This window comes from Mytilus edulis, chromosome 8, assembly GCF_963676685.1.
Source record: "Mytilus edulis chromosome 8, xbMytEdul2.2, whole genome shotgun sequence".
NCBI lineage: Eukaryota > Metazoa > Mollusca > Bivalvia > Mytilida > Mytilidae > Mytilus > Mytilus edulis.
This window is the reverse complement of record NC_092351.1, coordinates 77,114,278-77,127,421: the sequence shown is the minus strand read 5'-3', so window position 1 is coordinate 77,127,421 and position 13,144 is coordinate 77,114,278. Positions and strand designations below refer to the sequence as shown.

The following is a 13,144-nucleotide window of genomic DNA, read 5'->3' as shown; positions in this document are numbered from 1 at the left end:
TGGAGGTGCGAAATTGATGAAATAGTAATGGTCTTTTACTAATAATTTTGACATATAACATGCAGTCTAATTTGTTCCTTTATTTGGCCTTTTGATCTCTAAGTAATTTAAGTAGAGTAACATATATAATATACATGTTATACACAGGTTTTTTTCTCGTGCACTCTGTGTCCCCGACTTCACGTGTGTGTTTTAAAGTGACGTCTTCTTTGTCTTAGACTTTCTGGAATGCAATTAAAGGTTCTAATAAATTGTCTTATCGGGGCCTTTTATAGCTGACTATGCGGTATGGGCTTTGCTCATTGTTGAAGGCTGTACGGTGACCTTTAGTTGTTAATGTCTGTGTCAGTTTGGTCTTTTGTGGATAGTTGTCTCATTGGCAATCATACCACATCTTCTTTTTTATATGACCAAATTTAGTTAAAAAAATGATTGTATGAGACAGCGATTTGAAGATAAAACCAAAAATGACATCTTTGCTAAAGATTGAGTTGATTTTTTTTCTAGTGGAATTTTTAATACATATAAGTATTCTCTTTATATGAACAAAGAAGTTCAGCAAACATAAATAAGACAGCAATTTAACAAAGAAATAAACCAGAAATAATGTAGATATCTTTGTGGATTATTAAAAATTAAAATGAAGTTTTTTTTTTTAGCTTTGAAGTTATACAGACTCTATGCCATATGCCATCTTTTAAACCTGAAACAAAAGAATAATCAGCAATTTGAAAACAAAGTTAAACCTGAAATAGATACATGAGATATATCTTGGCTTAAAATTTAAAAAAAAACCTCATGTGGTATTTTTATGGCAGACCCAGCTGATTGAAGCATTGTTTTTTTTTTAATTTTCAATTTATTTTATTTCCTATTTGAAGGTCTCCATCTGGAAGGTAAGAACTGGAATTTGAAATGAAAATGTTTATTTAATTTCTAATTCACATGATAACATTTTTTATAATTTACTAATACCTGTTGGTTGTATAGAAAGTTGTTTTTTTACTTTTTTTAATTTTTGGTGTCATTTTCACTTTATTTTAATAGAATTTATCCTTGCGTTAAATTTTATGTCAAGGTTTCTTATGTGTACACCTTAAGTTCAAAGCCATTTAATAAAAAGTTATTTTATCACAAGCACATATTTAGGTTTGTTTTTCACTCTTAATTGTTATTTTATGAATTTAAGTTAGAAATTATGAGTGTTCTAGATGAGTTTAGTCTGTAATACAGCTTTTTAATAGCTTTTAATTGTTAATATTATTTATTTAGTTTTGATATCTGTGTAACATATGTAATATTGTATTGGAAAAGTGATAATATCTTCATTTGAATCCACTTTAGACATGTTAGAAGAATGAAGGACAGAAAGTCACAGGACAAAAAGTCACAGACAAAAAGTCACGGACAAAAAGTCACAGGACAAAAAACCTTTCTCTTATGTATTCAAAAAATTGTCAAACAAATATTTGTGACTTTTTGTCATGGACTTTTTGTCCTATCAAATTTGACTAATTGTGTCCTGTGACTTTTTGTCCTGTGACTTTCTGTCCGTTTACCCTTTAGAATACCCTTCAGGGTTGATTGCATAGAAAAAGTGAAAATCAAAACAACTAGAAAATTGAGCAGAAAGGGCAATTTTTGGGAGAGATCCGTTTGCGCCAAAAATGCGTCCTTTTGCGCCACAACTTTTTTTCTCAAATGCTACGTTTGCGCCACATGTTTTAAAATTAGATGGTTTCATTTGTGCCAAAAATAAAACATACGATTGCGCCAGTTAAAAGAAAATTACTTCCTTGCTCCTTTATTCGGACTTGGAACCGGCAGTGTAACACGGCACATGTTTCCTTTTCTGAAACATATGTTTTTATTACTGCTGCTGCATGGGTACTTCCCAATTTAATGTATGTAGTAGCTTTTAACTTCTTTTTATTGTCCAAAAAGACAAACATTGAAGGATGAAATCCATAAAATAGTTAATAATAGTTCATAATAATAATAAAGCCCATACGCATGGTGGGAACAAAGCTCTGTGTCATCAACATTTGTGGCTAAAACATAAAGAGCAAAAACTTCTATTTTCTATATTGGCATATCTTTGTTAAGCAAAGCAATAAGTTTTATTCTCTCTCTGTACATTGTCTGTCTAATGCTGCTTAAGTCATTTAATTCTCTTCAGAAACTCGTCTTTATGCTGAAATATCTCCTAATATGTGATACCTTTTGGGGCAAAAATAAGAATACATATATAGTAATCATTAATATTTATGATAGATATATGTACAGGTAAATTGGCGCAAATGAGTTCCGAATATTGGCGCAATTGATACATTTTGAAAATAAAATTTGGCGCAAATGATACCCCTGAAAAACAGTAATTGGCGCAAAAGGACTGCTGCCCAATTTTTGTCATAAATTTTAATGATGAAACATCATATTGAGTGCAAGTAATCTTATTTTACATAGATATAGTTAAGTCTTGAATTCATGACTGTTCAGAGTGTATTGCAAATTGATGTATTAGAGTTTGCAGTTCAGTCAAAATTTGTTTCAAACTTAGATTGTTTAAAAAACGTGACTGAGATCTAATACAGGTCCAATTTAGAGAAAGAAATAGAAGAAAGTCATTTAAAACAAAAATGGTAGGTTTAATTTTTCCATTATATCTTTCAGAACCGCTTTGGGAGTATGGAGGACAATCTTGGAAGAGACAGAAAGACTCGCCAAGGCTCGGCTTCAGGCAGCTGAAATATACATGGAGAAAATAGCTGAGCCTCTGAAACCTCTAAAATCTGCTAAAATACAATGTTATAAAAAGGTAAGGCTGAATATGAATAAGATTTGCCTACAGTTATAAGCAAATGTAGGACAGAAAGTCACATGACAAAAAGTCACAGGACAGAAAGTCACATGACAAAAAGTCACAGACAAAAAGTCACAGGACAAAAAGTCACAATTCTTTTTTTCTGATTATTTTCTTTCAAGAAAAAACGCTTATTTCTACAAAAATATTTTTGTATTTTCTTAAACTATACATATATAAACCAACTTTGTAAACACAATTTATAAAAAAAAATATCAAAGATGATCAAATAATTGTTAAAAAAAACAAAATGTCAAAGTGGCTTGGCACTTAAATGGCATGGGTTCATGGTGCCAAGAAATATATCTTTTGCATGATTAAAATTTAACAAATCTTGATTTTTCTAGTATAATGACACATTTCCTAAACTTTGATATGAATATATGTATTAAAAAGTAAATATTTCAAGATATTTCTCTTATATATTCAAACAATTGTCAACAAATTATTTGTGACTTTTTGTCCTGTGACTTTTTGTCCTACCAAATTTGTGACTTTTTTGATGTCCTGTGACTTTTTGTCCTGTGACTTTCTGTCCGTTTACCTTATAAGCTGGCCCAACAGCTCACTTTCAAAGGCTGGTCGATGGAGATCTGGGGATTTTGTCAACAAGGCAGCAATCCAGGGACACAAAAAAGACTATCAGCCTAGAAATGATACATTAAAATGATTAGAAAAATAAGCTTGATAAATTTTACACAAGATTCTTCAGATCGTTATAGAGCTCCTCATGTTTTGAATATTTCTTCATCAGTGTCTTTAAAATAATTAAATTGAACGTCAATGATGAAAGTTTATCCAGAAAGAACTTCCTAAACAAGAAATTTACTAAGCGTTATTTTCATAAAATATATGATTTATGAGAGGCTGTGACAAGACATTTAAAAATAACCACGGCTTAAAAAATTGAAAAAAGTAAGGAATCAGGAAGAGCTTATATTAGATAAGCTTCTTATGGTATTAAACCTTGAGGCAACACATAAGTTATTTTGTTTGTTTAATTAAGGAAAGGGAAGTCATTTTAAACTAGAGTAAAAGTTTATCTGTTAAAGTAAATAAAGATATAAGAAGAATGAAAAAATGGAGTGAAATAAATATTTTTTGAAAAATAATTTAATTGGTTTTATGCTGATTTATTGCTATATATTTATGAACGGGTATAATTTATGATTTTGTATGTGAAGTTTGTTTTTGAAGCACAATGTATTCCTTTTAAGAAATTTTGTTTTAAAATATGACTATGATAAATAATTTAAAAAATAATATGCATCAACATTAAACAATTATAAGATTATGACTCCCCCACAAATCAACTATTTTTTTAACATTTGATTTTCATGGTTTTTTCTGAAATCTGCATTGGAATATTTTATTTCCCTGCCGCAAGGTGAAGGGACATTAAAAGCGTTATCCCTTGACTGTCCGTCCTTCTGTCCATTCATTTGAAAAGCAAGCTAATGAGCAGTGGCACTCTTTTCCTCAGACACAATCTTCATTATATTATAGTTATTATAATAATTTCAATAAAATTGAGAATGGAAATGGGGAATGTGTCAAAGAGACAACAACCCGACCATAGAACAGACAACAGCAGAAGGTCACCAACAGGTCTTTAATGCAGCGAGAAATTCCCCCACCCGGAGGTGTCCTTCATATGGCCCCTAAACAAATATATATACTAGTTCAGTGATAATGAATGCCATACTAACATGACTAAACTCCAAATGCTTGTATTTTTGTAGATGGTACCCCAGTTGACCACTTATCAACAAGAGATCAGCCAGACTGTGAATGAGATGGTCAAATCACAGAAAACCTATAATATTGACCAAACACTGACCCATGATGCAAGACAAAAAGCTGCTGAGGCTAACGACAGGTAAGTCAAACATATTAGATGTAGTATGAACCCATGAGACAACTCTCCACAAAAGACCATATTCCATAGTCTTCATTAAAAGGCACAAAATGTCAAAGTAGAACAATTCAAACAAGAAAACTAAGGGCCTGGTCTATATACAAAATAATGCATGACAAACAAATACGATATATACCGGTACATCAACAAACGACAACCCAGGCACCCAGACTCATCGTGCTACTTATGAGCCTTAAGCTCTACATTGATCAAACTCTTGCTCATGAGGTGAGACAAAAAGCTGCTGTGGCTAACATTAATAATTCTAAGAGTACAAAATCACACAATTTTGGTAATAACTAAATATAAGTAATTTGTGGCCATTTTAAGTCATTATCATATTTTAAAGTTACTATTATTGATTTGATCTTCACCACTCAAGAGGATTAGATTTTCTTCTCAGTACTTGGTTTAAAAGTAAAGTCAAAGTTTTGATGTGCTGAAAAAAAACCTTTTTATATTGCAAAAGGCATTGTCAGTTTGTTATCGACTAATATGAGTTTGAATATGCATTTATTATATTTTGTATCCCTTTAGAGATCAATACATACTTTTGTAGGAGTATGGATTTAGTTTAGAGGGTAATCAATTATTTCTATAATTCAAATCGCATAAATTATTAGACAAAAATGAGTTTTTACTGTATTTTAATTTTATTTTCAGATTATCAAGAAAATCTACAGGAATTTTTACTTCCCTAGCAAGTTTACAGAAAAATTGTGCCAAGGTATAATAATTATAAACTAGATGTCCTAAATATGTGCTTGTATATATATATATATATATATATAGAACATGTGCAACTGGATATTGAATATATGGTTATACCAATGCTATTTTACAATATCAATATGCTAGTGTAAATATTGTGACTGTGTATAAACAATAAGGGAAGAAAAAACAAAGTTACTGTACAAAGAAAATTATTCCAGTAAAGATCACTACTTGATACATCCAGCTGTGATCTGGAAGGTTTTTTTCACTATGGGCCCAGGGCCCCTCAAAAATTAATTCAATGGGCCATTTTAAAAAATAATGGGCCATGTTGTCTAATGAGTGGGCCATTTAAATTGACGTCTGTAAAAAAAATAAAAGTATCAGTATATTTTGGCAAAGAGATGTTGGTACTTATACCTTTATGATTTCAAATAATATCATGGAAATTGCTCCTGTGACTTTGTAATTTCAATTTCAATGAATATACAATAACTTTTTCCAAACCGAACAATATTTACATGTAAGTTAACCTTTATTTACAATGTTTAAACTGGTACTGTTGCCTTGTTCATGTTCATGTTTTTTTTTTTGTACATTAAATTTGGGTCTTCGTCGATACCATACTTATTCCAGACGTTCCGTATCAGATGACACTTCAGGCATTTCCTCTGCACTTCTTGTATTATTATAACTTCATCACGGTGACAAGAATAACAGTAGAGGGTACCATTAATTCATAGAACAAAACAACAATTCGCTGAAGTCATGTTTACAAAATGTCAAAAGAGCCAAAGACCAAAAAATGACAAGGACAGTTAAGCTTCTTTTATGGAGCCAAAAACTATATTCATAAAGAGGCTTTGGGGTTTTTCAATCGAAATAATAACAAACAAAACTAAATGAGATTATTATTAGAGTTAAATCTCGTCGGTACTAGCCAAATTTCACAAATTTAAAGTTGTTTATAAAAAATTATATCATGAATGATGGTTAATTACGTTTTTTTGGTTATCAGTTAGACTGCATGGTTCTATTATTACCATAGAAAATACCTGAGACGTTAAACCGCATGGTTCTATTATCACAGGAAAACACCCGAGACGTCCCAAAAATATATAGGTGCTCCTATTATTGGAGGAACATTACACAGTTGTGTACACACATATGGCGGCACAGAACACGATCGGAAATCCATTTGACGATATCTAAACGAAGTGAAAAATATCGTGCGCCATGTGGGTGCTTACATTTGTCACTGTATGCGCCATTTCTTGTCAATATGCGATATAGGCACAGGGCGCACGTCCTTCCCGATCACTGTACATAGTGAGGCACACATTGAGAAAATTAAAAAGAATGAGAAAACAGGCAAAAAAATCATTTACTCTGCTTAACATTTTAAATTGTTATAAGAATTCAATGCTTTCAATTTAATCTTTTTCTCCATTTTAGTTAAATACCCGACGAGACGGATGTGAAGTCAAATCTACAAACTCACGAAATGAATATTTATTATGTTTAGCTGCAAGCAGTGCTCATCAACATCGGTATTACTCAACGAATTTACCCGATCTCATAGACGTATGTAAATTTATAAAATCCTGAGAAATGTGTAACTTTTTTTGGTATGGTATGATTGAATGATTTAAAGAGTAATTTATGATATAGAAAAAGAAAGGATATACAGTATCTATCCAAGATACCAAATCAGATAAGGTACAGCAAAAATCACACATAAACCAAAAGAACAGCGCTTTTATTGCTGTTCTTCATCTCAAAGTCACAGTAAGGCCTTCAACTCCGAGCAAAAAACTCTCATCTCACTGCAAGTTTTTGACCTAGCTTGGGCGGAATTCTTTGCAAAAATAATTTGTGTATACTTTGTAAGATGTTGCACCGCCTAATCAGGCAGAAAATTACACACTGGAAAGTAGTACAAAGTTTATTATGTGTTTGCTGACAAGTTACAATGACAATTACTAATTAAACTCTCAAGTAATATAAAATGAAACAATCTGTTCTTTCATTCCCTACTAATAGAGTGTAATTCTACACTCTCAGAGCTCGATGTTTACTGCAATTACCTTAAAAGAAAGCATTCATATCTGCAGAAGAATAATTAAAAAGAATTGCAAGATTTAATAAAACAACACCAAAAGACAGATAGGACCATACTTTGAAATTATAGGACCCTAGTGCATTAAGGGCTTGGGGGAAACACTGTCAGGGAAAAAACATAGATTTGATAAAAAACGCAATTAGGCATAGTAACTGAACTAGTATATATTTGTTTAGGGGCAAGCTGAAGGACGCTCGGGGTGCGGGAATTTCTGGCTACATTGAAGACGTGTTGGTGACCTTCTGCTGTTGTTTTTTCTATGATCGGGTTCTGACAGACTAACGGTTGTCTCTTTGACTCATTCCTAATTTCCATTCTCAATTTTAATTACCGGTAGGCATATAGATATACAATTTGCAGTTCAAAATTGAGAAGGTTTTGAAAACCCTACACCATGAATGTGTTTTAAAAAACTGCTTAATTAAAAACTAGAAATAAATTTTACAATTTGTTATTTCTTTTTTCAGACATTAGATGGAGATATGTATGACCATATTAGAGATTATTTTCTGACCTATGGGAAAGCTGCATTAGATGTCAGTACTCAGGAAAAATCTGCTTGTGAAAATATATTCACTGAAGCTGATTTAGTAAGTACATCTTTGCTCATGATAGGATAATTTGTCAGAATGTAGTAAATACCATTGCATATGCATATTTTTGCTTTGCTCAGTGTTAAAGGAGGACATACTGTAAGCTGTTGTTAATTTCTGTGTCATTTGGTCTGTTGTGGAGAGTTGTACATGTCTCATTGGTAATCATACTAATTCTCCTTATTTTTGCTTACTGTCAATTCAGAAATTGTTGTGAGCACTTATCTTACATTTTTGAACTGTGTCGGGAAATGCTAAATGAACTAATTCCCCAATAAAACAGAAGGCAATGTCTGGCAAGGGTCCTGATTTGAAACAGGAACATTGTCATGTGGCAGACACATAGATATACATAAATACTGCACACAAATTCAGTATTAGAGAGTCCACACAAGTCATATACAGGTAACCATTCTACATATGCGGAACAGGGGCGGATCCAGCCATTTAAAACAAAAGGGGGGGTTCTAAACTAAGAGTAAAGGGGGGTCCAAGTATATGCTCCCATTCAAATGCATTGATCGGCCAAAAAAAAGGGGGGGGTCCCAACCCCTGGAACCCCCCCCCCTGGATCTGCCAATGTAGAAGTAAATCAACATAGCAAAAATAGATTTGAAAAGACTTTTTTTTGGCTTTGTCAGTTTTTATTTTGATTTCTTTTTTTTTTCATTATTACTTGGCATATGTCTTCTTGTTATACGACCGCAAATTTTGAAAAAATTTTCGTCGTATATTGCTATCACGTTGGTGTCGGCGTCGTCGTCGTCGTCGTCGTCGTCGTCCGGCGTCCGAATACTTTTAGTTTTCGCACTCTAACTTTAGTAAAAGTGAATAGAAATCTATGAAATTTTAACACAAGGTTTATGACCATAAAAGGAAGGTTGGTATTGATTTTGGGAGTTTTGGTCCCAACATTTTAGGAATAAGGGGCCAAAAAGGGCCCAAATAAGCATTTTCTTGGTTTTCGCACCATAACTTTAGTTTAAGTTAATAGAAATCTATGAAATTTTGACACAAGGTTTATGACCACAAAAGAAAGATTGGGATTGATTTTGGGAGTTTTGGTTTCAATAGTTTAGGAATAAGGGGCCAATAAAGGGCCCAAATAAGCATTTTTCTTGGTTTTTGCACAATAACCTTAGGTTAAGTAAATAGAAATCTATGAAATTTAAACACAATGTTTATGACCACAAAAGGAAGGTTGGTATTGATTTTGGGAGTTTAGGACCCAACAGTTTAGGAATTAGGGGCCAAAAAGGGACTCAAATAAGCATTTTTCTTGGTTTTCGCACTATAATGTTAGTATAAGTAAATACAAATCTATGAAATTTAAACACAAGGCTTATGACCATAAAAGGAAGGTTGGTATTAATTTTGGGAGTTTTGGTCCCAACAATTTAGGAAAAAGGGGCCCAAAGGGTCCAAAATTAAACTTTGTTTGATTTCATCAAAATTGAATAATTGGGGTTCTTTGATATGCCGAATCTAACTGTATATGTAGATTCTCAACTTTTGGTCCCGTTTTCAAATTGGTCTACATTAAGGTCCAAAGGGTCCAAAATTAAACTTAGTTTGATTTTGACAAAAAATGAATCGGTTGGGTTCTTTGATATGTTGAATCTAAAAATGTACTTAGATTCTTGATTATTGAAGTTTTTTGGTCCAGTTTTCAAATTGGTCTACATTAAGGTCCAAAGGGTCCAAAATTAAACTTTGTTTGATTTCATCAAAAATTGAATCCTTGGGGTTCTTTGATATGTCAAATCTAACTGTGTATGTAGATTCTTCATTTTTGGTCCTGTTTTCAAATTTCAAATTCTACATTAAAGTCCAAAGGGTCCAAAATTAAACTAAGTTTGATTTTAACAAAAATTGAATTCTTGGGCCTCTTTGATATGCTGAATCTAAACATGTACTTAGATTTTTGATTATGGGCCCAGTTTTCAAGTTGGTCCAAATCAGGATCTAAAATTATTATATTAAGTATTGTGCAATAGCAAGTCTTTTCAATTGCACAGTATTGTGCAATGGCAAGAAATATCTAATTGCACAATATTGTGAAATAGCAATTTTTTTTTTAATTAGAGTTATCTTTCTTTGTCCAGAATAGTAAGCAAGAAATATTCTATTGCACAATATTGTGCAATAGCAAGAATTTTTTTTAATTGGAGTTATCTTTCTTTGTCCAGAATCAACTTAAATCTTTGTTATATACAATATACAATGTATATACACTTTTTACTACCAACTGATAAATTTAAATAATCTTTACCATTCAGTGATAACAAGCAGTTTTTTTACATCTTAATATTTTATGATGTATTTAAATGAGTAGTTATTGTTGCAAACTCCATTAGAAATTTGAATTGATATCAGTTTTGAAAAATGGAAACGGGGATGTGAAAAAAAAGGGGGGGGGGGTTAAATTTTTCTCATTTCAGATTTCATAAATAAAAAGAAAATTTCTTCAAACATTTTTTTGAGAGGATTAATATTCAACAGCATAGTGATTTGCTCAAAGGCAAAAAAAACCTTTTAAGTTCATTAGACCACATTCATTCTGTGTCAGAAACCTATGCTGTGTCAACTATTTAATTTTAGATTTAAAAAGTTTGAAGAAGAAATCTTTAATTGATTTGTAAAATCTTGGCATTTGTTTTGTGTAAAAAAAACCCATGTAATGTCAAAAATTTGATCACAATCCAAATTCAGAGCTGTATCATGCTTGAATGTTTTGTCCATACTTGCCCCAACTGTTCAGGGTTCGACCTCTGCGGTCGTATAAAGCTGCGCCCTGCGGAGCACCTGGTTTTAATTTATACTGCAAGTTGATATTTTTATATATATTTTTCAGATTGACAGAAATTTTAATCACCAGTGCTTTCTTTATTGTAATAAAATATTAACAGACAAAGTGCAATACCAGTTTGAACCATGTCATAACGATAAGGTAGGTCACATACTAACATGACTGTAGTGAGGTGGCAGGGATGGAAATTAAGTGAATGCCTAGTAACTGAGCTTACAAAATTATTGGCTGGGCTTTAAATTTAAATTTAAAAATTTTAAATGCCATCCCTGCAGTCACATTACTTCAAACAATATAAACCACAGTTACGGTATATACAAATGAATGCAGAGAAGGTTATTGAGACAACCACACAGAAATCCAATAAACAATACAAATAAAATTAGTGAATAAATTGGGCCCTTTTATATTCTGTTTATGCGCCACCATAGCCATAGGGGGCATTACGTTTTACTCTTGTTGATCTATACTTCCAAAACTTTGGTTCGATCCTTTAATTTTAGTTTGCTTCAACCAAATGTTATGAAACTTATACACAAAATGCTTATCACTACACACTGGAAAAAGTTAAAATGTTCTCTAGCTTAATTTGCCTCTACCAAATGTTATTAAACTTTTATACAATACTTATAACCACAAAACTCAGATCAAGTGCTTATTTGGGTTGCAACACTTTTACCATTTTTCAGTTATGTCCCTTTATAACATTGTATGCAAGTGGGACATTATCTGGGTCATGTTAAGTGAATTATACAGTTCTATAATATACATTATTCGTAAAATTATGCTATGAATGGTGCATTAACCTGCTATTTATTAAATTTTCGGATTGGAGTGATTTTGAGCACATTTGTATGTTATTGTTTGTGTATTCCAGTGCAATAAAATATCCAAGGAACATGGTGCAGACCTTCAGGTTGATAAAGAGGCCAGGAAATGGGCCACAAAAATAGCCAAGGAGACCAAAGCCATCAGGGACCATGAAAAAACACTCAAGGCCCTTGAGGCCACAGCAGCAGGGGACTTGGTAATAGTAGCAAAATTTTGAAGAAAAAAAATAATTTCAGAATAAAATACGAAACTTAGAAAAAAAAAATTTGAAGGATGCTAGAAAAATATGATAGTTTGGAAAAAAAAAATATCTTGTTCCTTCAACAAAATAAAAATTATTGTTTGCCATTGATTTTATTCCCATAGTAAAGGACAATTATTAACTAATATTACAACCATTTTCTGTTTTTTTTGAAAATCTTACCAAGAACACATAAGATTTTGGAATCTCTGAATTATTTGCAATTATTATCTAACATAAATGCTGATTCAGATCTTTAAAGAGCTGTTAGATTGCAGATTTTATATGATTGTTATTTAATTTCTAGGGATCTGACTCTGGAACAGGGATGGAAAACAATCAACAAGAGATTGAACAGAAAATAGAAGAAATGAAACAGCACATCAGGAAAGCTGAAGTAAGTCTCCTTTGTTAGTTTAAATGATGCAGCACAAGTATATACTCTTCTGAATTTTTATGGCCCTTTATGGGTATTATGTTTTCTGGTCTGTGCGTCTGTTTGTCAGTACATCTGTTCATCTGTCCGACATTAGGTTCAAGATGTTTTTGATGAAGTTGAAGTCCAATCAACTTGAAACTGAGTACACATGTTGCTTATGATATGAGCTTTATAATTTTACTGCCAAAATTTTTACCCTAATTTCACAGTCCTCTGAACATTGAAAATGATAGTGTGAGTGGGGCTCTGTGTCCTCTATGGGCTTATTCTTGTTCAGAATAAATCTTGTTCTATAGGCCTAGTTAATCAGTGAATCACCTATCATTATAATCATGTTATAACTCTGAACAATTCATTTAACTTGCTTGCTCATTTGCTGAACATTTAAAATGGCCCAAATTATGGATATCATGTAAACTGTAATGAAGGAATAAATAGTAACTAATAAATCTTTAAGTTGTCAGTATACATCAATCAGTTCAATACCCTATGATATAATGATGATGTAATACACTGGTAAAAATGCAAGTCTTGAAGCTAGAACCAAAATATGGCATTTCTATAAATAACTATTGAAATAAAGACATACATGTAATGTTGATTCATTTAATTTC

At 32.0% G+C, this 13,144-nt stretch overlaps 1 protein-coding gene across 11 annotated transcripts in view; it reads left to right on the top strand.

Annotated features, from left to right (window-relative positions):
* Positions 1–13,144, top strand: part of LOC139486319 (F-BAR and double SH3 domains protein 2-like) — a 57,350-nt gene that overhangs the window by 22,138 nt on the left and 22,068 nt on the right. For 6 of the 11 annotated variants that reach the window (XR_011655542.1, XM_071271182.1, XM_071271174.1 and 3 more), the window contains exons 5-13: positions 882–896; positions 2,674–2,818; positions 4,606–4,742; positions 5,445–5,508; positions 6,951–7,079; positions 8,085–8,207; positions 11,065–11,160; positions 11,897–12,046; positions 12,399–12,488. Coding sequence is in view for 9 of the 11 variants with exons in the window: in XM_071271182.1 (XP_071127283.1) it covers positions 882–896; positions 2,674–2,818; positions 4,606–4,742; positions 5,445–5,508; positions 6,951–7,079; positions 8,085–8,207; positions 11,065–11,160; positions 11,897–12,046; positions 12,399–12,488 (949 nt within the window). In the remaining 2 variants the exon portion in view is untranslated. The remainder of the gene's footprint in view (positions 1–881; positions 897–2,673; positions 2,819–4,605; positions 4,743–5,444; positions 5,509–6,950; positions 7,080–8,084; positions 8,208–11,064; positions 11,161–11,896; positions 12,047–12,398; positions 12,489–13,144) is intronic. The other 5 variants (XR_011655543.1, XM_071271183.1, XM_071271175.1 and 2 more) reach the window with 1 other exon arrangement.